Consider the following 24,939-nt stretch of genomic DNA (forward strand, 5'->3'; position numbering starts at 1 on the left):
TCATGGTCCATATATATACAGTATTCTGTACAATGGCGTTGCACATGCAAGATGCGCCTGGCTACAATTGCATGACAAAATGCCAAAAATAACCGTATTATTGCGCCTCTTTTCCCCTTTTTCTAGAAAGCAAAGTTTGAACTGCAGCCACATGCTGCATCACCGCCCATCATGCACCGCACACTGCTCTGCTCTCTCTCTCTCTCTCTCTCTCTCTCTCTCTCTCTCTCTCTCTCTCTCTCTCTGTAAACCACTCTTCTCTCTCTAGTTTTGTTCTCTGTTGTTGAAAGGAAAGATGATGTAGCTGTGGCATGTACTAGGGAAGGCGGTACGTAGCCTCGCAATTTTCACATTACAAATGTACGTATGTACGTACGTACGCGTGGTGCTATAGTAGACGACTACTAGGTGTACAGTTTCATCTTGCAAACTTTGCTGGTCTCGTAAAAACGATCGAGAAAATACTACTATACACAGATGCATGCATGGTCGCCCCACGGGACGTACGCGAGCGATCGAGGGATAGACTTTGACTTAGCAGATGACGCACGAGTTTGGGTTCTCCTCCATGCTCATGTTCCGCACGTAGTAGTGCTGCGGCGGCACGTACGGCGGCGGGTAGGCCGGCGGCGCCGGCCGGTACTGGTTCATCATGTAGTCGGCGTTGAACATGTAGGGCGGCGGCATGTGGTGCGGCAGCGGCATGTGGTGCGGGTACGGCAGCGGGGCCACGGCGGCGGGCTTCTTCTGGTCGTCCTTCTTGCCGTCGCCCTCCTCCTTCTTGTCGCCGTCCTTCTTCCCGTCGCCGTCCTTCTTGCCGTCGCCCTCCTCCTTCTTGCCATCGCCGTCCTTCTTCCCGTCGCCGTCCTTCTTGCCGTCGCCTTCCTTCTTGGCGTCGCCGCCGTCGCCGCCTTCCTTCTTGGCCCCGTCGCCGCCTTCCTTCTTGGCCTCCTCCTTCTTCTCCTCTTTCTTCTCGGGCTCCTTGGCCGGGCCGACGGACTCGATGTAGGCCGCCCAGCCCTTGCGCAGCTTGCTCACCACGTCCACCGGGTCCACCGTGCCGATCACCGTCATCTTGCGCGACGCCAGGTCCATGGATATGGCGTCGATGCCTGGCGAAATAAACAACGCGGAACAGAGGAAAGCAGAGCCGTCGGCGTCAGTCAGTCAGTGGATTGGTGGTCTTTGACTAATGGATTCATCATGGGAAAAAAGGCAGAGCAGTGCGGACTGCGGACGAGATGGGTGCGGCGTGCGTACCGACGAGCACGGAGACGGCCTTCATGGCCTTCTGCTTGTCCTTGTTGTCATGGAGCTCCAGCTTCACCACGATCTTCTGCAGCAGAGCAAACACGCCAGCATCGGCAAGCCAGAGTTAGTTTACAGTCTGAAGCAGAGGAAGACATTTGGATGCAGGTGCAGAGTAAATAAAAGAGAGAAACGCGTTCCCGGGAAGGATTCTAAAGCAAGACCCCCCATGGAGGAAGAGAACCTCGAGCAAAGAACATGCATGTGGACGCATATGGAATCAGGATAGGGATTTCAGAATCAATCCATGAACATTACGGGAAGAAGAAGCGCGCTTGCTCACTCACCTTGGCCGACATGCCTCCGGCCTGGGTTGCACACCGTCTCTCGCAGGGAGAAGGTGAGCGGGTAGGCGGTCAGAAGATCAAATGGGATAGGTGAGAACAACGGAGTAGCTAAGCTAGTGAGGGTGTGTGGGAATGGTGCGGTACCGCCGGCCACGGCAGCGGAGGGTGGAGGGGGTGCGGAGGTTAGGCGAGCGTGTCACGCAACTGCAGCGATGGCACACAAGAGGCAAAGGGAATTGGTGATCGCGGGCGGTCCTAAATAGAGACTAGCGGCGAGGAGAGGAGAGGAGAGGAGGTGCGATCGGCGGGCAGCTTTGGTGGCTAGCTAGCCTAGGTAGCGTTGGTGCGAAGCGCAGACCAGTGCGTACGTCTATCTATCTACCTATATCTATCTGACGTGGATGTGTCCCTCCTCCTCACCGGCGGCCCTCGCACGTCTCCCCGCCTTTTGGTTTGGTGTGCGGCCACCGGCCAGCCGTGCGCGACTGCGCGCGCGCCCACAGCGCGCACAGTACAGGGCGAGTCGAGGCGATCTGGCAGCCCGCGGCCGTGCCCCCCGATCATTCCAGTTCCTCTCTGGTTTGCCCCATCACCGCGCGCTGGCTGGCTAGCTTCCCTCCTCGGCTGCCGCTGCCTCCGGTCCGGTGTACGGCCTCTGATTCTGATTCCCGGATGAAGTCCTCCGAGACGAAACCAACTCGACTTGTCGCGCGCGTGCGTCGTGGGCTGTGCGTGACCGACCGGTGACCGGTCACGCTCGCTTTATCTCCCCCGAGAGGTCGATTCCGGGCGCTGTGCGCGCCGGCCGGCCGGCCGGTTCGTGTCTGCCGTGCGCGCGCGCTCCGGCTGGATGCTAGCGGGACGGGACGATTCGGGCCGTCTCGTTTTTGCGGATTCCGAGGTGATTCCAACGTATGATTCGAGCTGTTCTACTCCACTAGCTAGTAGTACGTTCGGCCGGTTCCGGACCGTGTATGCCCCGCACCACGCATGATCCAGCCAGCCAAGGTGCGTGCGTATTGCATGTAATGCAATGTTGCGTTCGTTGAAAACTTGCCGCGATTCCAAACGATGCATGTGGTTTGAGGATGAGAGCCAATCAGCGGCTCCTTTTTGCGCTGTCACTGTCCTTTGTCCCGGGATCATGACGTACGCGCCACACCTGTCTTGGTTTCTTTATCATATAATAGTTCCTCGCCTGCTATATCATCAAGATCATCATCATCATCATCATCTAGGTTCAACGGTTAATAATTGGGCGTGATATCAGAATCAGGCGACACCACACCAAGTTCTGATTAATTGAAAAAAAGGTGTTAGAACTTGTAAGCTACAAGCTGTAAGATGCCTGTAACGATCGGTTAAAGCCGCGATCAAGCACCGAAACTGACCGTACAGATGCATGAAAAGGTTTCCTACGAACTATATATTCTCTCTGTCATTGATTGAAAACGGTTTCTTATGACCACCGAGTTTATGTAGGTAGGATTACCAGTTACAATCTTGTATCACACATTTCATTAGAATATAAGATATAAAAACATCTCTTGGTCCTGTGATTGGTGAGGAGTAACACTCCTGGTCCCAGTTTCCTTTGTTAGTTAATATAAGGGCATCTCCAACGGTTACCCGTAAATTTTCTTCCGCATCCGTCTACGGGTAGAGAGGCAGTCTACAGACACGGATACGGAAGGCCGCCATCAGCGCTGCCCGCATACATTTCAACCCGCATATGAATTAATCAGACGAAATTCATACAAACCGGGTGATATTCACCAAAGTTTGGATAGAAAATCACACAAATCATTCATACATAGCATGCAATTAGTAAAAAATGTCTCAAATAAGAATAGATTAACCGGATGTCCAATAAGTTTTTCATCAACTTGTCATGTCGTCCCACACACACACTATCTCTTCAGCTTCATCCAACAGTGCGTGTACGTAAATGGCCGTCTCTCTGTCCTGTGGTACATCATGGCAGTTCGTGCGGGCTACATAATGTGTAGACCAACATTGAGTGAACGAAAAATCAACCAACAAGTTGAGTAAGAGGAAGCAAAACTTACGATCTCGTCCTCTGCCGCATGCAATGATCATCTTACCTCCAACTGACGAAGCACGTTACATAGCGTTCGAAAATAGGCTCAATAGGATTTGACGGAATACCTGCCGAGCGTGGTGTCCGCCATGAAGGTCGTCGACGGGAGGCGGAGTGTACCTGGGTACGAACGGCTCCAGGGTGGGCAGTGCCGTCGTAAAGGCGAGCGGGCGTGTCGGAGCTGGTTGCAAACGTCCGACAATGCCTCTATAGCGGCAAGAGACGTACAGCGGCGGCGGCGGAGGTGGAAGGTACAGATGCAACGTAAAGGGGAGAAGGGGCGGAGTGAAAGGAAATGAGACCGGGAGCGGGGATAGAGTGGGCCAAGGCTATCGGAGTCCTACGTGGCTGCTGTTCGGACTCCCGCAGGACCTCCCCCACTTTGTCTTCAATTTACGAGAGAAAGCATGTCTGGACCGCTCGACGAACCAATACTGACCGCGTTGGATGACTTTTATGGTCCGGACTGCGAGGTCCAGACATACATGGGCGGTTCAAGGGTCGGCTTTGTATATGCCCCAATAGCTCTTCGCCTAATATATCACCATGTAAGCTCCGCATTAATAATTGGACGTGATATCAGAATCAGGCGACACCACACCAAGTTCCGATTAAGAAAGATTGCTGTCAGAACTTGTAAGCTACAAGCTGTAAGGTGCCTGTAACGATCGGTTAAAGCAACGATCAAGCACCGAAACTGACCGTCCAGGTGCATGAAAGGGTTTCGTGCGAACTGTATATTCTCTTTGTCATTGATTGAAAACTGTTTCTTGTGACCACCGAATTTATGTAGGTACGATTACCAGTTACAAACTTGCAGCACACATTTCATTAGAATGTAAAAGCGTCTCTTTGTCCCGTGATTGGTGAGGAGTAACACTCCTAGTCCCAGTTTCCTTTGTTAGCTAAGAAGTTGTTCTCTCTCTCTTCTTTGTAGAAAACATAATTGTTGTACTTTCTTCCCAGATGTTATTGAGGATTAACCCTAGGCTATTTATACCCAACACAAAAGGTCAGACCATAGATTTTTACTACATTATTATATTGCATTTCATAGTATTTTTGCTCTCTCTTGTTTCATAATTTCAACTTGGATCTTGTACCAAAGTTGGTCTAAAATGAGCAATTTTGAAGAATACATTGTTGTTTCATGTACTCTGTCAATCACACACTAACTTTAACGAAACAGAGAGCTCGCTTGCTGCTATCGAGCGGCACCGAGGCACACCACCAGCCCTTGCCTTGTCCCCCACCCCCTTCCTCCTCCCCTTTCCGTCGCCGACCGGAAAAGCCCACACAGTGCCAACGGAGGCATGGCTGCTTTCTCGTGGCACAACGAGAGTGGTTGTGCATGGCGGCGATGCTCAGGGAGGCGGAAGTCTAGCGAGGGCCGCTCAAGGCGATCGTGGGTGATGCGGTGGCGGTGCTCAAGGAAGACCGAGGTCCGGCAGGTGCGGCCACAAGGCATCGTGGTTCAACTCTGTGTCTAGAGCGCTCCTGCGCGGCTATGTGGGCTCAAGGGCTGCATGGAGGGGTTGTGGTGTTCCTTTAAAATAGGGTTTATAAGGTCAAAACTAAACGATTTCATGTATTATGTGACGCCCCCGATTTGATCATACACTAATCATACACGCAAATGTGTACGATCAAGATATCACAACACAACTCTAGACACAAATTAAAATAATACAAGCTTTATATTACAAGTCAGGGGCCTCGAGGGCTCGAATACACAAGAGTCAGCGGAAGCAAGAATATTTGAGTGCAGACATAAGTTAGACAAGTTTGCCTTAAGAAGGCTAGCACAAAAGCAACAACGATCGAAAAGGCGAGGCCTCCTGCCTGGGAGCCTCCTACTACTCCTAATCGTCTGCGGTCTTCACTTAGCAGTAGGCATCCTCCGGGTAGTAGTAGTCATCAGTGGCGTCGTCTGGCTCTTGGGATCCGTCATCTGGTCGCAACAATCGGGTATGGGGGAAAAGAAGTAGCAAAGCAACCATGAGTACTCATCCAAAGTACTCGCAAGACTTACATCAGATCTAAACTAAGTACGCATCTGTATCAAAGGAATGGGTTGTATATGTGGACTGGGCTGCAGAAATGCCAGAATAGAGTGAAGACCTAGTCCTATCGAAGACTAGCATCTTCTGGAAACCACCATCTTGCAGCAACAGGAGGGAGTAGAGTAGCATAAAGTAAAGTAGTAGTAGTAGTAGTAGTAGTAGTAGTAGTAGTAGTAGTGTTATCAACCTCGGCCAGAGATCCTTTCTCGACTCCCCGCGAGAAAGCAATCCCAGAGCCATACTATCCAGTTATCATCTCATATCCAAGTCTCATCACCATCCAATTCTCATCACAAGTATCCAGTTCTAGTTGTATCGATCGGGATACAACTCCAAGTGTCCGTTACCGTAGGACAGGCTATCGATAGATGTTTTCTTCCCTGCGGGGGTGCACCAACTTAACCACAACGCTCGATTAACTTCGGTCGGACACACTTTCCTGGGTCATGCCCGGCCTCGGCCAAACAATACGCCGCAACCCGACCTAGGCTTAATAGAGAGGCCAGCATGCCGGACTAAACCTATGCCCCCAGGGGTCATGGGCCATCTCCCCGGGAACTCCTGCACGTTGCGTGGGCGGCCGGTGAGCAGACCTAGCTACATCCTTCAACAAGGCAGGTGCTTACACAGTCCAACCCGGCGCGCGTCGCTCAGTCGCTGACGTCTATTAAGCTTCGGCTGATGTATACGATGCAGAACGCCCATACTATGCCCACGTGATGGTTAGTGCTATCAGGCCAGAGGCCCCTCGGATCAAATATCCAAATCGTAGTGGATTAGGAACGCGCGGTAACAAGCAGAGACTCACGATCGATGTGACCCCGTCGCCCCGTCTCGGGTACTTGCGACAAGGGCTAAGAATGCCCGGCCACGCCTCGTAAGTATCTCGCGGGCACCTTCCAGGTCAACCCGACTCCACATCACTCGCTATTAAGCTCGCGCTGGTACCCCTCAGGGCCTACCCGTCTTTAGTAACATGGTTCAGTTGTAAAGTCATAGTAACCATATTAACTGTGTGTCTAACACCAAGAGAAAAAAAACAGAGGAATCACCCTCAGTGAATTCCACTCGATGTAATCATCAAGGTGAACGTAAGAGGATTCACCCTCGAGGTTCACACTTGAGGGGTTGCACGACAGAGCCGTATCGGAAGTAGTTAAGGAGGAAATCACCCTCGATGATCACGACCGAATAGCTACACTACAGAGATCTCATCAAGAGTGATGTATGAGGTTCACCCTCGGCACTCGATAGTAACTCTGTAGTGTCGTACAACTAGGGGGGTGATGTGCGGTGTTGGGGCCTGGACATCGATCACGTTGATCGAGTCATCGAACATAAAGCGAGGCAACATGGGACAAGGTGGGGTCACTGATGGATCTCTAACCAACCTATACTAAGCATTTTAGGATAAGCAGGTAAGGTACGAAAGCAGGTAACAACAACAGGCTATGCATCAGAGTAGGATCATACAGAAAGCAGTAGCAGTTCTAATGCAAGCATGAGAGGGAAAGAAATGGGCGATATCGAAATGCTCAAGGGGGTTTGCTTACCTGGTTGCTCAGACAAGAAGTAGGGTTCGTCGGTGACGTAGTCGATCACAGCGGCATCATCGGTCTCGGGGTCTACCGGAGAAGAAGAGGGGGGAGAAACAGTAAATACGGGGCAAACAAGCATCACAAAATATAACAAGGTAAAACGCGGTGCCATGGGTGAGCTAACGCTAACGCAGTACTAGGCGATACTGGCGAAGGGGGGAAACATCCGGGAAAGTTTTCCCGGAGTTAGTCATTTTTGGACATATGAAACGGAGGGGGACAGTTGCAGGTTTGCTATGCTAGGGACGTGTGGCGGACAAACGGGTTGCGTATCCGGATTCGTCTCGTCATTCTGAGCAACTTTCATGTACAAAGTTTTTCCATCCGAGCTACGGTTTACTTAAGATGATTTTCTAAAGTTTTAGCAATATTCTGAAATTATTACTAATTCGAAAATAAAGGTTAAAATGCTATGTGCACCCAGCACAGTGTACACAAAAGTGTACCCAGTGGCTGACAGGTGGGCCAGGGGGTCTCGGTTGACCAGTCAACATTTGACTGGTCAATAGGGGTGGGCTCCCCCTGTCATAGACACTGTTTAGTTACACCGTATTAGATTATCAAATCTAGTTAATTAGGTTATTAAGCATGTTTATTAAGTTAATTAATTGCATTACTAATTAATTAATTTTAACTTTTTCTTTTCTATCTTTTTTTAAAGAATAACCAGGGGCGTGGGGCCCCCCTAGCAGTGTCACAGGGGCCAGCGGGGCGGGCTACCAGGCATTGGGCGCGGGCGCCACGCCCGGGCGAGGTCAGCGGGGGCCCCGGGGCGGCCAGGGGGCACGGCAGCGGCCATGACCGGCCGGAGCAGGCGCGGCGGCGGGGGTGTGGCGAGCCGCGCGGGCATGGGCGTAACGGGCGACGGGCGCCCGTAGCTTGCCCGGGGCGGGTCGTGGTCGTGGCCACGACCGGCGGAGGTGGGGCGAGCGGCGAGCACCGTGCGGGGCCGCGGTGGAGCAGCAGCCAGAGTAGCAGCCGCGATAGCACAGCAGCGCGGGTGAGCGCGGTGGGTCGAAGCGGGGCGCAGACACGGATGCGGGTAGCGAGTGGGGTTTGGCGCAGGTGGGTGCGGGAGGCGTGCCTGGGCGCGGCCAGGGAACACCGCGGGTGCGTGCGAGAGTAGGGGCTCTGGCAGACTGACCATGGCGGACGTAATGTGGGGACGGCGGCTAAACGGCGACAAACCAACAGAGATGAAGGGGAATGGGTGCGGCTCACCCCAAGGAGGCCATGGACAAGCTCGGCGAGGTTGGTAAGGCGCTGAGGGAGATCGACCGGTAATGGAGACGACAGCCGCCGGGAAGAAGCAGTCGGTGTCGAGGTTGTAGTGGCTCCGGTCTAGATCCGTTGCTTGCAGTCGACGAGGACGGGGCAGGCGAAGTAGTTGGGCATGGCAGCGCTAGTCAGCGGCGGCGCGAGGACGATGGTCGGGAGAGGCGGCGCTCGACGCCGGCTAGTTGCAGCCTTCGGGTGCGGGCGCATCGGGGGAAGGGAGACCGAACAGATGCGCCCCTCCCCTGTGCGTATGTGTGTGTGTGTGGTGGGTGACGGCGCGAGGGAACGAGGGAGAGTGGGGGAGTGGGGAACGAGGAGTGGGGGTCGTGCGGGGTTAGGGTTACGGGGAGGGAGTGGCCTAATAGGCCAGGAGAGCGGGAGAGTGGGCCGGCCTGTGGTTTGGCCGACTGGGCCGGCGGGGTCGAGGCCCGGTGGGAAAATGGGGGGGGGTCAGGGGCCTTTTCTGTCTCTCTCTCTCTCTCTCTCTGTCTCTCTCTCTTTTCCTTTTCTTTTAGTTTTTCTTTTCTGGAAATCAAAAAGCTATTTCTTGCAATTATTCCAAGCACCAAATGACTCTTGTAAAATGTGCCACATGCCACAATAATTACTTTGCAATATTGTGAAGTTGCACAAAAATTGTTTTGAGCATTTGGAAATGTTTAAGAACTTTTAGAAATTGAAAAGGCCAAACTAAATTGTTGTTGGACCACTCAAATAATTTCCAGGAGCATTTTTGGAATCCAACAGAGGTAGGTTTCATCATGACAAATACTTAGAGAATATTTGCCATAGTGTGAACTATTTTATTTGCATGAAAGAAGAAGCAAATATTTGACATGCAATTAGAATTTAAATTTGAAGCAGATTTTGGACAAGTGGCATTTTGGCATGATGATCATGATGACATGACCTTCATTAAGGGGAGATTACTGTAGTGTGATGCTGCGGATGTCACAAATCTCCTCCACTACAAGAAATCTCGTCCCGAGATTTAAGTGGGGAAGTAAAGAGTAACTTCGGGAGAACTGGCCCGTATAGGGTTAATTATCTGATGAACAATGGGGAATGAGGCAGAAGTATCTCTCAAATTGAAGCTTAATAAACACCGAGAGCAAAGTATGAAGGTACAATAGGCAGTTTCAAGTGAATGGACAAACGATCGATACCTGCACAGAGTGTGAGAAGGGGGTTCAGAGCATCGGGAATAGATCATCCCTCGAGAGGTGACTCGTGACATGATACGAAGCCAAATGCAAGAATATTTCGGAATCAAAGATATATAGGAGAGTCAGGTTTCGACCCTGTGGAACTGCGGGTTATGGTCCCACCATGTGGGTTAAAAGTAGAAAGGGCGCTATGTTGGAAATATGCCCTAGAGGCAATAATAAAATGGTTATTATTATATTTCTTTGTTCATGATAATTGTCTATTATTCATGCTATAATTGTGTTATCCGGAAATCGTAATACATGTGTGAATACATAGACCACAACACGTCCCTAGTGAGCCTCTAGTTGACTAGATCGTTGATCAAATGATAGTCATGGTTTCCTGACTATGGACATTGGATATCATTGATAACGGGATCACATCATTAGGAGAATGATGTGATGGACAAGACCCAATCCTAAGCATAGCTCAAAGATCGTGTAGTTCGTTTGCTGTAGCTTTTCCGAATGTCAAGTATCATTTCCTTAAACCATGAGATTGTGCAACTCCCGGATACCGTAGGAGTGCTTTGGGTGTGCCAAACGTCACAACGTAACTGGGTGACTATAAAGGTACACTACAGATATCTCCGAAAGTATCTGTTGGGTTGGCACGAATCGAGTCTGGGATTTGTCACTCCGTATGACGAAGAGGTATCTCTGGGCCCACTCGGTAATGCATCATCATAATGAGCTCAATGTGACCAAGTGGTTGATCACGGGATCATGCATTACGGTACGAGTAAAGTGACTTGCCGGTAACGAGATTGAACGAGGTATTGGGATACCGACGATCGAGTCACGGGCAAGTAACGTACCGATTGACAAAGGGAATTGTATACGGATTGATTGAATCCTCGACATCGTGGTTCATCCGATGAGATCATCGTGGATCATGTGGGAGCCAACATGGGTATCCAGATCCCCCTGTTGCTTATTGACTGGAGAAGCGTCTCGGTCATGTCTGCATGTCTCCCGAACCCATAGGGTCTACACACTTAAGGTTCCGTGACGCTAGGGTTGTAGAGATATTAGTATGCAGTAACCCGAAAGTTGTTCGGAGTCCCGGATGAGATCCCGGACGTCACGAGGAGTTCCGGAATGGTCCGGAGGTAAAGATTTATATATAGGAAGTCCAGTTTCGGCCATCAGGAAGGTTTCGGGAGTCGCCGGTATTGTACCGGGACCACCGGAAGGGTCCCAGGGGTCCATCGGGTGGGGCCACCTATCCCGGAGGGCCCCATGAGCTGAGTTGGGACTGGGTCCGGAACCTGAGGATCATCCTCATAGCTGCCAAGAAAGATTATGTCCTAGAAGCACCGCTAGGTGATGCACCTGTCCCAGAGAACCAAGACGTTATGAACGCTTGGCAGTCATGTGCTGATGATTACTCCCTCGTTCAGTGCGGCATGCTTTATAGCTTAGAACCCGGGCTCCAAAAGCGTTTTGAGAGACACGGAGCATATGAGATGTTCGAAGAGCTGAAAATGGTTTTTCAAGCTCATGCCCGGGTCGAGAGATATGAAGTCTCCGACAAATTCTTCAGCTGTAAGATGGAGGAAAATAGTTCTGTCAGTCAGCACATACTCAGAATGTCTGGGTTGCATAACCGCTTGACTCAGCTGGGAGTTAATCTCTCGGATGACGCGGTCATTGACAGAATCCTTCAGTCGCTTCCACCAAGCTACAAGAGCTTTGTGATGAACTTCAATATGCGGGGGATGGAAAAGACCATTCCTGAGGTATATTCAATGCTGAAATCAGCAGATGTGGAAATCAAAAAGGAACATCAAGTGTTGATGGTGAATAAAACCACTAAGTTCAAGAAAGGCAAGGGTAAGAAGAACTTCAAGAAGGATGGCAAGGGAGTTGCCGCGCCCGGTAAGCAAGCTGCCGGGAAGAAGCCAAAGAATGGACCCAAGCCCGAGACTGAGTGTTTTTATTGCAAGGGAAGTGGTCACTGGAAGCGGAACTGCCCCAAATACTTAGCGGACAAGAAGGCCATCAACACTAAAGGTATATGTGATATACATGTAATTGATGTGTACCTTACCAGTACTCATAGTAGCTCATGGGTATTTGATACTGGTGCGGTTGCTCACATTTCTAACTCAAAGCAGGAGCTGCGGAATAAGCGGAGACTGGCGAAGTACGAGGTGACGATGCGCGTTGGGAATGGTTCCAAGGTCGATGTGAAAGCCGTCGGCATGCTGCCTCTACATTTACCTATGGGATTAGTTTTAAACCTCAATAATTGTTATTTAGTGCCAGCTTTGAGCATGAACATTGTATCAGGATCTCGTTTAATTCGAGATGGCTACTCATTTAAATCCGAGAATAATGGTTGTTCTATTTATATGAGAGATATGTTTTATGTTCATGCTCCGATGGTGAATGGTTTATTCTTAATGAATCTCGAGCGTAATGTTACACATATTCATAGTGTGAATACCAAAAGATGTAAGGTTGATAATGATAGTCCCACATACTTGTGGCACTGCCGCCTTGGTCACATAGGTGTCAAACGCATGAAGAAGCTCCATGCAGATGGACTATTGGAGTCTCTTGATTACGAATCATTTGACACGTGTGAACCATGCCTCATGGGTAAAATGACCAAGACTCCGTTCTCGGGAACAATGGAGCGAGCAACCAACTTATTGGAAATCATACATACTGATGTGTGCGGTCCAATGAGTGTTGAGGCTCGCGGTGGCTATCGTTATGTTCTCATCCTCACTGATGACTTGAGTAGATATGGGTATGTCTACTTAATGAAACACAAGTCTGAGACCTTTGAAAAGTTCAAGGAATTTCAGAGTAAGGTTGAGAATCAACGTGACAGGAAAATCAAGTTCTTGCGATCAGATTGTGGGGGAGAATACTTGAGTCACGAGTTTGGCACACACTTAAGAAAATGTGGAATAGTTTCACAACTCACGCCGCCTGGAACACCTCAGCGTAATGGTGTGTCCGAACGTCGTAATTGCACTCTATTAGATATGGTGCGATCTATGATGTCTCTTACCGATTTACCGCTGCCATTTTGGGGCTATGATGTCGTTTCTAAAAGTTTGGGGATGCGATGCTTATGTCAAGAAACTTTAACCTGAAAAGCTCGAACCCAAATCGGAAAAATGCGTCTTCATAGGATACCCTAAAGAAACTATTGGGTATACCTTCTACCTCAGATCCGAAGGCAAGATCTTTGTTGCCAAGAATGGGTCCTTTCTAGAGAAAGAGTTTCTCTCGAAAGAAATAAGTGGGAGGAAAGTAGAACTTAATGAAGTATTACCTCTTGAACCGGTAAGTGGCGCAGCTCAAGAAAATGTTCCTGAGGTGCCTGCACCGACTAGAGAGGATGTTAATGATGATGATCATGAAACTTCAGATCAAGTTGCTACTGAACTTCGTAGGTCCACGAGGACACGTTCCGCACCAGAGTGGTACGGCAACCCTGTCTTGGAAATCATGTTGTTAGACAACGGTGAACCTTCGAACTATGAAGAAGCGATGGCGGGCCCGGATTCCGACAAATGGCTGGAAGCCATGAAATCCGAGATAGGATCCATGTATGAAAATGAAGTATGGACTTTGACTGACTTGCCCGTTGATCGGCGAGCCATAGAAAATAAATGCATCTTTAAGAAGAAGACAAACGCGGATGGTAACGTAACCATCTATAAAGCTCGGCTTGTCGCTAAGGGTTATCGACAAGTTCAAGGGGTTGACTACCATGAGACTTTCTCACCCGTAGCGAAGCTGAAGTCCGTCCGAATCATGTTAGCAATTGTCGCATTCTATGATTACGAGATATGGCAAATGGACGTCAAAACAGCATTCCTTAATGGTTTCCTTAAGGAAGAATTGTATATGATGCAGCCGGAAGGTTTTGTCGATCCTAAGAATGCTGACAAGGTGTGCAAGCTCCAACGCTCGATTTATGGGCTGGTGCAAGCATCTCAGAGTTGGAACATTCGTTTTGATGAGATGATCAAAGCGTTTGGGTTTACGCAGACTTATGGAGAAGCCTGCATTTACAAGAAAGTGAGTGGGAGCTCTGTAGCATTTCTCATATTGTATGTGGATGACATACTGTTGATGGGAAATGATATAGAATTCTTGGAAAGCATAAAGGCCTACTTGAACAAGTGTTTTTCAATGAAGGACCTTGGAGAAGCTGCTTATATATTAGGCATCAAGATCTATAGAGATAGATCGAGACGCCTCATTGGTCTTTCAAAGAGTATGTACCTTGACAAGATATTGAAGAAGTTCAAGATGGATCAGTCAAAGAAGGGGTTCTTGCCTGTATTGCAAGGTACGAGATTGAGCACGGCTCAATTCCCGACCACGACAGAAGATAGAGAAAAGATGAGTGCCGTCCCCTATGCCTCGGCCATAGGGTCTATCATGTATGCTATGTTGTGTACCAGACCTGATGTAAACCTTGTCGTAAGTTTGATAGGAAGGTACCAAAGTAATCCCGGCATGGAACACTAGACAACGGTCAAGAATATCCTGAAGTACCTGAAAAGGACTAAGGAAATGTTTCTCGTTTATGGTGGTGAAAAAGAGCTCGTTGTAAAGGGTTACATCAATGCTAGCTTCGACACAGATCTGGATGACTCTAAGTCACAAACCGGATACGTGTATATTTTGAATGGTGGGGCAATAAGCTGGTGCAGTTGCAAGCAGAGCGTTGTGGCGGGATCTACATGTGAAGCGGAGTACATGGCAGCCTCGAAGGCAGCACAAGAAGCAGTCTGGGTGAAGGAGTTCATTAACGACTTAGGAGTCATACCCAATGTGTCGGGCCCAATGACTCTCTTCTGTGACAACACTAGAGCAATTGCCCTTGCCAAGGAGCCCAGGTTTCACAGGAAGACTAGGCATATCAAGCGTCGCTTCAACTCCATTCGTGAAAGTGTTCAAAATGGAGACATAGAGATTTGTAAAGTACATACGGATCTGAATGTGGCAGATCCGTTGACTAAACCTCTCCCTAGAGCAAAACATGATCAACACCAGAACTGCATGGGTGTTCGATTCATCACAATGTAACTAGAATATTGACTCTAGTGCAAGTGGGAGACTATTGGAAATATGCCCTAGAGGCAATAATAAAATGGTTATTATTATATTTATTTGTTCATGATAATTGTCTATTATTCATGCTATAATTGTGTTATCCGGAAATCATAATACATGTGTGAATACATAGACCACAACACGTCCCTAGTGAGCCTCTAGTTGACTAGCTCGTTGATCAAAAGATAGTCATGGTTTCCTGACTATGGACATTGGATGTCATTGATAACGGGATCACATCATTAGGAGAATGATGTGATGGACAAGACCCAATCCTAAGCATAGCTCAAAGATCGCGTAGTTCGTTTGCTGTAGCTTTTCCGAATGTCAAGTATCATTTCCTTAGACCATGAGATTGTGCAACTCCCGGATACCGTAGGAGTGCTTTGGGTGTGCCAAATGTCACAACGTAACTGGGTGACTATAAAGGTACACTACAGGTATCTTCGAAAGTATCTGTTGGGTTGGCACGAATCGAGACTGGGATTTGTCACTCCGTATGACGGAGAGGTATCTCTGGGCCCACTCGGTAATGCATCATCATAATGAGCTCAATGTGACCAAGTGGTTGATCATGGGATCATGCATTACGGTATGAGTAAAGTGACTTGCCGGTAACGAGATTGAACGAGGTATTGGGATACCGACGATCGAGTCTCGGGCAAGTAACGTACCGATTGACAAAGGGAATTGTATACGGATTGATTGAATCCTTGACATCGTGGTTCATCTGATGAGATCATCGTGGAGCATGTGGGAGCCAACATGGGTATCCAGATCCCGCTGTTGGTTATTGACCGGAGAAGCATCTCGGTCATGTCTGCATTTCTCCCGAACCCGTAGGGTCTACACACTTAAGGTTCGGTGACGCTAGGGTTGTAGAGATATTAGTATGCAGTAACCCGAAAGTTGTTCGGAGTCCCGGATGAGATCCCGGACGTCACGAGGAGTTCTGGAATGGTCCGGAGGTAAATATTTATATATATAGGAAGTCCAGTGTCGGCCATTGGGAAGGTTTCGGGAGTCGCCGGTATTGTACCGGGACCACCGGAAGGGTCCCGGGGGTCCACCGGGTGGGGCCACCTATCCCGGAGGGCCCCATGAGCTGAGTTGGGAGGGGAACCAGCCCCTAGTGGGCTGGTGCGCCCCCCTTGGGCCTGCCCTGCGCCTAGGGTTGGGAAACCCTAGGGGTGGGGGCGCCCCCCAAGGCCCCTATATAAAGAGGGGGAGGGAGGGCAGCCGCACCCCCTTGATCTTGGCGCCTCCCTCTCCCTCCGTTACACCTCTCCTCCCCGCTTGCACTTGGCGAAGCCCTGCCGGGATCCTGCTGCATCCACCACCACGCCGTCGTGCTGCTGGATCTTCATCAACCTCTCCTTCCCCCTTGCTGGATCAAGAAGGAGGAGACGTCTCCCAACCGTACGTGTGTTGAACGCGGAGGTGATGTCCGTTCGGCACTTGGTCATCGATGATTTGGATCACGTCGAGTACGACTCCATCAACCCCGTTCTCTTGAACGCTTCCGTGCGCGATCTACAAGGGTATGTAGATGCACTCCTCTCTCCCTCGTTGCTAGATGACTCGATAGATTGATCTTGGAGATGCATAGAAAATTTTAAAATTCTGCTACGTTCCCCAACACACTAGCATTTTGCACGGTCATGATAGCAAGGCATGTCAGAGGGCAGCTTGTCAGTTATGTCGGCAACAACGTCGGTACCAAGGGCGAGGGACGAAAAGAACCATCTTCCTGCTTGTTGAACGAGGCGGACCAATAGGCAAAGTTCTCATCCATCGGTGGTTACCGGAATGTCATCAATAATAGTAACAGGGTCTTTACTGACAGAGTTATACATTGAGGTGTTTACCTAAGTAGGAAATTATCTCTACTGAGATAAGTTAGTTTACCGGAAAGGTTAAACAAAAGAATGGAAAGGAAAAATATGGTTAGTATATTAACCAGAACAATGGAAAGGAAAATGTGTTTAAACACATATCTCAGGGGTATATCCTTCCCAAGGACAAGCAGAGCAAGATATCCATGACAGGATAGTAAGTAGATAACCAATTAGGTAAAGGGAAAGAAATTTCATTACATTACCCATACAACGCTGTTTGGATAATTGATAAAGAAAAATTAGTATCGTGCCTCAAATGTTCTTATTGGAGATCGGATTACCACAGACATGCTTCGAGATAGCATTGACATGGTTTCAAGCAAAGGTCAGACTTTGGTTACACCAAGGATCCATCGGAAACAACTTAGAAAATAAGTCATACCATTTTAGCAGGGAAAAGGTGAGGGTGTGGCCGACGGGCTCAACAGCAATCAATCGACAGGTCAAAAAGGATGTATTCCCAAAATTAATATGATCAAGTTTGTGTTGGGGGGGAAGACAAGAATGTTGTTGATGCTGACACAAGTCATCGAGAGGCAAGGATGGTATTTATAGCCATGAATTCAATTGACATCTCTAAAGAAGCCAAAGTGTTGACGGTGATCAAGAGAAATTTTGTCGAGAGACTCTAAGAAGATGCCACCGAGCAAAAAAGGAAGGATGAAGTGAAAGGCTAAGAGAACCACGGATTCGACACAAGCTCAAAGTCAAGCTTGTTGTTTGAGGTGAAATGATAAGATGAGGAAGATCGACGTAAGCTTAGCTCATCGTCGGAAGTTGCTCCGGGCATAAGGACCAGGTAGCCCAGTTAAAAGTTGACACGATAACAATATAGTCAATCAGGCTAGGAATGACGTGATGGGATATAAAGCTTCCTAGTATCAAGTACTAGGTGCAATGCCAGAAGGTAAATCAGAGTAGAGGTTGGACGGGGGGAAATGAGTTGTAGAGGATAAGTAATTTAACTTACCCAGTAAATGGGATCAAGGAGGAAATATGGTGTCACAGCCCTAGGAATCTTCTTGTAATTAGTGGCATTGCATCCATGCATCATTTTCAATTTCAATTAATCTTGAAATGGGGATGTTCAAACCCTAGCATCACTTGAATCAAACTAGGTTCAACTAAAATTTGCATTCAATGAAACCAAAATGATCTTTATTGATATTTGGTATTTTTGGCAAGGGCTTTGATCCAAACCAAAAATAATGCACATTTTTAAGGATTTATTTTGGGCATTGAATTTAAATCAATATTGTATTTGGATTTGGTTTTATATTCTTAATATATGGAATATAATTTCAGATAACTCTGAAATAATTTATGTGCCTTTGGATATTCCCATTGTGCAATATAAAAATATTCAGAGGGATGTTTTCACTGTTTCCACTTTTGCTGGAATTTAAAAAACAGTGGCAAAGTGATTAAATAAAGGAAAACAGAACCAAAGATCAAAACAGAGGAGAAAACCTACCTGGCCTTACCTGTAGCCGGCCCAGCTGCACCGGCCAGCCCACCTCGTGGCCCAGCCCACCAGGGGCGGAGCCATCTTCAACCTCTGGCTACTGGCAGAGGCGTGTCGACGCGCCGTGCCCGAGCCTCCACCTCCTGCTTCGCGGTGGCAGCCTCCCCGACATCCTCGCGGCGCCACGGAGACGCCCAGAGCCTCCCCCCGTTCTTCCCCCTCCTCTGGCTCCCTCTTCCTCTCTTCCCGTGAGCCCGAGAGCGCGCTGTCGCCGTGGCTATAGGCCACCACCCACCCAACCAGCGCCACCACGAGCTCCGCCACGACTCCGTGGAGCTACACACTGAGGCACGCGACCGCAGGAGCCCTGCAGCGTCGCCACCATCGCCATCTTCATCCTCTGCCTTGACGGCCGCCGTCGTCGATTCGCCGGCTACAGGACCTCCCCGAGCTCGCCGTCCGCACCAGAAGATCCGCTGTGAGGCCTGTAGTCTTTTCCCCCTCCTCCCTTTGTCGCGCTCGCCCTCTAGCCGCTACCCCACAAGCTCCCGAGCGCCGCCGCCGCCATGGCCGGCCAGCCCTGCGCTCCCGACCTCCCCCGCTCTCCTAAGCAGCACCAACATGCTCACCGCGTCCCCGGGAAGCGAACTTGCCGCACTGTTTGCTCTAGCTCGCACTAGAGCCCCAGACCCGCTCGAGCCCAACTCCGGCCGCCCCTTCTGCCCGCCGCCGTCGCCGCGACACACCGTTCCCGGCAACCCCGCTTGCATCGTTGGATGCGGCCGAGCGCCAGCTTTCCAATGGGACCGACCGCGGACGAAACCGTCCCCTGTAGCGCTTCCCACGTCGTCTCTGTCGTCGGTTTTGGTCGCCGCCGGCTGAGCTCCGACGAGGCTGACGTGGCACCGTCATTAGGGGCTAATCACGCCCTAATTAACCCCCTTCCTCACTGACAAATGGGCCCCACGCCCTAATTAACCTCAGCTTTATTTCTGCTTAGATTAGTCATAACCCCGCGGGACCCACGCGTCAGCTTTGACCTTACTAACGTGGCCTTTGATCGGCCCCACACGTCAGTGACTCATGCCAGCATTGTGTCACCGATCAGTGGACCCCACTGGTCAGGTTTGACCTAGACCGCTGCTTTGACTTGCTGACGCAGGCATGACGTAGTGCTGACGTAATAAGTCATTCCTAGATTAAAAATAGTTCAGAAAATTCTAAAAATTGCCTAAACTTCAAAAATTCATAGTAAATCAACCGTAACTCCAAATGAAATAAATTATATATGGAAAATTATCAGAAAAAATCAAGGAATCCATTTGTACCATTTTCATGCATGTTTGAACAATGTTTGTCCTCTGTTTTGGACAAAACAAATAAAGGGCATTTAAATAATCATATATGAAGTTGGAATTTGAATCTTGTATTCAAACCAACTTCATTTAGATCATAACTAGATGCATTAGCTCAAAACACAGCATATTGCCATGTCATGGTCATGCATCATATTGTCGCATATGCATTGATTGTGTTCCTCTCTTTTGCCGATGTTTGTCCCCCTTCAGTAGACGACGTTCTGACGATATGATCGATGACACCGATGAAGAACTATACTATCTTCAGAAGTGCCAGGCAAGCAAAACCCCCTTGTTCATTCCGATACAAACCACTCTCTCGCTCCTGCTCTCTTTTACTGCATTAGGACAACAACGATTCAACTGTTACATGTTGCGGTAGTTGAACCCCTTTCCTCTGCATGACCTGTCATTGCCACAGTAAATAGATAAAACCCACTAGCATGAGTAGGAGTTGTTTGAGCCCTGATGTGCCTACTCATTCATGCTTGTTTTTCATGCCTGCTATTGCATAGAGTCGTGTCAGGTCTGGTTCATCGGGGATGAACCGGAGGTGTGTAAACATGTCCTACAGTGTGTGAGCTAGGTGTGTGAACATGATTTGGTAAAGGTAGCGATGAGAGGCCATGTAGGAGTACATGGTGGGTTGTCTCATTGAAACTGTTCTTAGGAACTGAGTTCTGTGTTTGTGATCCATGAAACAGTTATTACCACGCATTGGGCCCGAAACCAGTGGACCCTCTCGGCTTCTTGATCACCCTTGTCCTCTGTCCAGGAGTTGCAACTAGTTTCTGGTGTTTATAGGATATGTGTTGGCGGCCGTGCGTAGCGCTGACCCTAGGGGTGGGCTATGATGTGGTAGATACACCGTGGCCGGGCATGCCGGGCGCCCGTTTGGTGTCTCGGAACCCTGTACACATCGTTCGGGGCCGTATGTGGAAACCTCGGCCGGACTCCCTGCGGATGGAACCTGGATAGGCGATAAACCTAGACTAGAGACTTGAGTGTTTAGGTAGGCCGTGGCCGACACCCTCGTTGGGCTTCCGCTTGAAGGTTGCCGAGTACATGTCGTGTAAACGGCGATAAGTGGTGAGAGCGTGTGTGAAGAAGTACACCCCTGCAGGGTTAACATCATCTATTCGAATAGCCGTGTCCACGGTAATGGACTTCTGGGTTGCCTATAACAGTTCATAGACAAGCGAAAGTGGATACTCTAAAACTCGCAAGATAAGTGTGAGTGCTATGAATGGCCTTCTCGTAGGGAGACGGGAGTAAATCCATAGTGGTGTATTGAATGGTGAATATGTGGACTCGTGTGCGCCACCTCAAAAGAGTTACTTGCAGTCGTAGTTCAGGTTAGCCACTGAGTCAAAGCTGGCTTGCTGCAGTTAAACTCCACCACCCCCTTTGTTGATACCGATGCATATGTAGTTAGTTCTGATGTAAGTCTTGCTGGGTACATTTGTACTCACGTTTGCTTAATTTATGTTTTGCAGAGAGACTTCAGTCTCGTTAGTAGTTTCGCGTGGACTTCGACGTTTAGCTTGATACCTCAGCTACGATCTTGTGTCCTCGGCAGGATCTGGTAGATAGTCAGGCTTCTCAGCCTTTTTCATTTGTAGATGTCTGTACTCAGACATGTTAAGCTTCCGCATGTGTTTGACTTGTATGCTCTGAATGTTGGGTCATGAGACCCATGTTTGTATTATCTCGCTCCTCTGAGCCTAATGAATACATACTTGAGTTGTAGAGTTATGTTGTGATGCCATGTTGTATTTACACATATCGAGCATATTGTGTGTATGACTGAAATGCTTGGTATGTGTGGGATCCGACAATCTAGTTGTTTATCCTTGGCAGCCCCTCTTATGGGGAAATGTAGTCTAGTGCTTCCATGAGCCATAGTAGTCCGCTACAGCCCGGTTCACCGGAGTCCTGTTAGCCCAGCACTACTGCTCAGGACACTTGACTGGCCGGTATGTGTTTCACTTCGTTCCTTTGTCTGTCCCTTTAGGGAAATGTCACGCGGTGACATCCGGAGTCCTGCCTAGCCTGCTACATCCCGGGTTCCCGGAGTCCTGTTAGCCCAGTGCTACAGCCCGAATTCACACGCTGCTGACCGACACGCTCGATGTGATTCATGTATGCCTATCCCCATAGGTTAGTGCCGCTTTGGGTTCATGATTAGCCATGTCGGCCCGGGTTCTCTGTCATATGGATGCTAGCGACACTATCATATACGTGAGCCAAAAGGCGCAAACGGTCCCGGGCCATGGTAAGGCGACACCCATGGGAATACCGTGCGTGAGGCCGCAAAGTGATATGAGGTGTTACTGGCTAGATCGATGTGACTTGGAATCGGGGTCCTGACAGCTTTGGTATCAAAGCCTGACTGCCTGTAGGATTACCAAGCCAAACTGGTCGAACTTGTGTCTAGAAATGCTTTAGTTATGTAGGGGAATTGATTGTGGTAGGGAACGTAAGGCTCTTTTTACTCCTTTACCTTATGCCCTCTGATCTGAGTCATTCTCTCATTCTACGCGGGTTAAGAAACTAGGCCTTCTCACCTATCTATCAGGATGACGTGTTACTAAACCGTAGTTGCCTAGGATTGTTGAGTTCAAGCCTCAGTTCAGTTCCTACTACTTCCATATGTCATAGCTGGCCTCAGAACTTTGATTTTGTGATGTTGAGTGGTTATGCCACCATTTTGCAGGATGTCTCAAATCATTTTGAGCATTTACAGCCGTTATGCTGTCCGAGTCATCCCAGGTTCCTAAACAATCTAATGCATTTGCAAATCCTTTTCTCCTGTGTTCGATGTCTTTTGGGCCAGATTAATCACACTAACCAGTGTGTTGAGGTATTCCATTGCCTCGATATATATGTTGGAACTATTATTATGACCTAGTTGTCCTAGAGAACCACCCAGTAATCTAGTAATGCTTTGTGTCCCTAGTGTGATGATTCTGGCCACCATCCTTAGTAGTAGTAGTGCGGTGTCGGGGCCTGGACGTCGATCACGTTGATCGAGTCATCGAACATAAAGCGAGGCAACATTGGACAAGGTGGGGTCACTGATGGATCTCTAACCAACCTATACTAAGCATTTTAGGATAAGCAGGTAAGGTATGAAAGCAGGTAACAACAACAGGCTATGCATCAGAGTAGGATCATACAGAAAGCAGTAGCAGTTTTAATGCAAGCATGAGAGGGAAAGAAATGGGCGATATCGGAATGCTCAAGGGGGTTTGCTTACCTGGTTGCTCAGACAAGAAGTAGGGTTCGTCGGTGAAGTAGTCGATCACAGCGGCATCATCGGTCTCGGGGTCTACCGGAGAAGAAGAGGGGGGAGAAACGGTAAATACGGGGCAAACAAGCATCACAAAATATAACAAGGTAAAACGCGGTGCCATGGGTGAGCTAACGCTAACGCAGTACTAGGCGATACTGGCGAAGGGGGGAAACATCCGGGAAAGTTTTTCCCGAAGTTAGTCATTTTCGGACAGATGAAACGGAGGGGGACGGTTGCAGGTTTGCTATGCTAGGGACGTGTGGCGGACAAACGGGTTGCGTATCCGGATTCGTCTCGTCGTTCTAAGCAACTTTCATGTACAAAGTTTTTCCATCCGAACTACGGTTTATTTAAGATGATTTTCTAAATTTTAGCAATATTCTGAAATTATTACTAATTCGAAAATAAAGGTTAAAATGCTATGTGCACCCAGCACAGTGTACACAAAAGTGTACCCAGTGGTTGACAGGTGGGCCAGGGGGTCCCAATTGACCAGTCAAGGGGTGGGCTCCCCCTGTCATAGACACTGTTTAGTTAAACCATATTAGATTATCAAATCTAGTTAATTAGGTTATTAAGCAGGTTTATTAAGTTAATTAATTGCATTACTAATTAATTAATTTTAACTTTTTCTTTTCTATCTTTTTTTAAAAGAATAACCAGGGGCGTGGGCCCCCTAGTAGTGTCACAGGGGCCAGCGGGGCGAGCTACCAGGCATTGGGCGCGGGCGCCACGCCCGGGCGAGGTCAGCGGGGGCGCTGGCGCGGCCAGGGGGCACGGCAGCGGCCATGACCGGCTGGAGCAGGCGCGGCGGCGGGGGTGTGGTGAGGCGCGCGGGCATGGGCGTAACGGGCGACGGGCGCCCGTAGCTTGCCCGGGGCGGGTCGTGGTCGTGGCCACGGCCGACGGAGGTGGGGCGAGCGGCGAGCACCGTGCGGGGCCGCGGTGGAGCAGTAGCCAGAGTAGCAGCCGCCACAGCACAGCAGCGCGGGTGAGCACGGTGGGTCGAAGCAGGGCGCAGGCACGCTTGCGGGTAGCTAGCGGGGTTCGGCGCAGGTGGGTGCGGGGGGCGTGCCTGGGCGCGGCCAGCGAACACCGCGGGTGCGTGCGAGAGCAGGGGCTCCGGCGGACTGGCCATGGCGGACGTAATGTGGGGACGGCGGCTAAACGGCGACAAACCAACGGAGATGAAGGGGAACGGGTGCGGCTCACCCCGAGGAGGCCATGGACAAGCTCGGCGAGGTTGGGGAGGCGCTGAGGGAGATCGACCGGCAATGGAGACGACGGCCGCCGGGAAGAAGCAGTCGGTGTCGAGGTTGTAGTGGATCGGGTCTCGATCCGTTGCTTGCAGTCGACGAGGACGGGGCAGGCGAAGCAGTTGGGCATGGCAGCGCTAGTTAGCGGCGGCGCGAGGACGATGGTCGGGAGAGGCGGCGCTCGACGCCGGCTAGTTGCAGCCTTCGGGTGCGGGCGCGTCGGGGGGAGGGAGACCGAACAGATGCGCCCCTCCCCTGTGCGTATGTGTGTGTGTGATGGGTGACGGCGCGAGGGAACGAGGGAGAGTGGGGGGAGTGGGGAACGAGGAGTGGGGGTCGTGCGGGGTTAGGGTTACGGGGAGGGAGCGGCCTAATAGGCTAGGGGAGCGGGAGAGTGGGCCGGCCTGTGGTGTGGCCGACTGGGCCGGCAGGGTGGAGGCCCAGTGGGGAAATGGGGGGGGGGTCAGGGGCCTTTTCTCTCTTTCTTTTCCTTTTCTTTTAGTTTTTCTTTTCTGGAAATCAAAAAGCTATTTCTTGCAATTATTCCAAGCACCAAATGACTCTTGTAAAATGTGCCACATGCCACAATAATTACTTTGCAATATTGTGAAGTTGCACAAATTTTTTTTTGAGCATTTGGAAATGTTTAAGAACTTTTAGAAATTGAAAAGGCCAAATTAAATTGTTGTTGGACCACTTAAATAATTTCCAAGAGCATTTTTGGAATCCAACA

General features: G+C 49.6%; 1 protein-coding gene and 1 long non-coding RNA gene across 2 annotated transcripts; both read right to left on the reverse strand.

The window, feature by feature from the left end:
* Positions 1-283: 283 nt before the first annotated feature.
* On the reverse strand, positions 284-1,899 carry LOC119303937 (heavy metal-associated isoprenylated plant protein 39-like). The gene is made up of 3 exons (XM_037581097.1): positions 1,596-1,899; positions 1,261-1,336; positions 284-1,112 (listed from the first exon to the last, which is right to left on the reverse strand). Exons 1-3 carry the CDS (start codon positions 1,605-1,607, stop codon positions 535-537), a joined length of 666 nt encoding a protein of 221 aa, XP_037436994.1. The 5' UTR covers positions 1,608-1,899; the 3' UTR covers positions 284-534.
* Positions 1,900-5,456: 3,557 nt separating this feature from the next.
* On the reverse strand, positions 5,457-24,530 carry LOC119303938. Its single transcript, XR_005148034.1, has 3 exons — positions 24,163-24,530; positions 22,915-22,986; positions 5,457-5,647 (listed from the first exon to the last, which is right to left on the reverse strand). It is a non-coding gene; the product is annotated as an uncharacterized LOC119303938 (long non-coding RNA).
* Positions 24,531-24,939: the final 409 nt, after the last annotated feature.

Source organism: Triticum dicoccoides, chromosome 5A (assembly GCF_002162155.2).
Source record: "Triticum dicoccoides isolate Atlit2015 ecotype Zavitan chromosome 5A, WEW_v2.0, whole genome shotgun sequence".
In the NCBI taxonomy this organism is placed as follows: Eukaryota; Viridiplantae; Streptophyta; class Magnoliopsida; order Poales; family Poaceae; genus Triticum; species Triticum dicoccoides.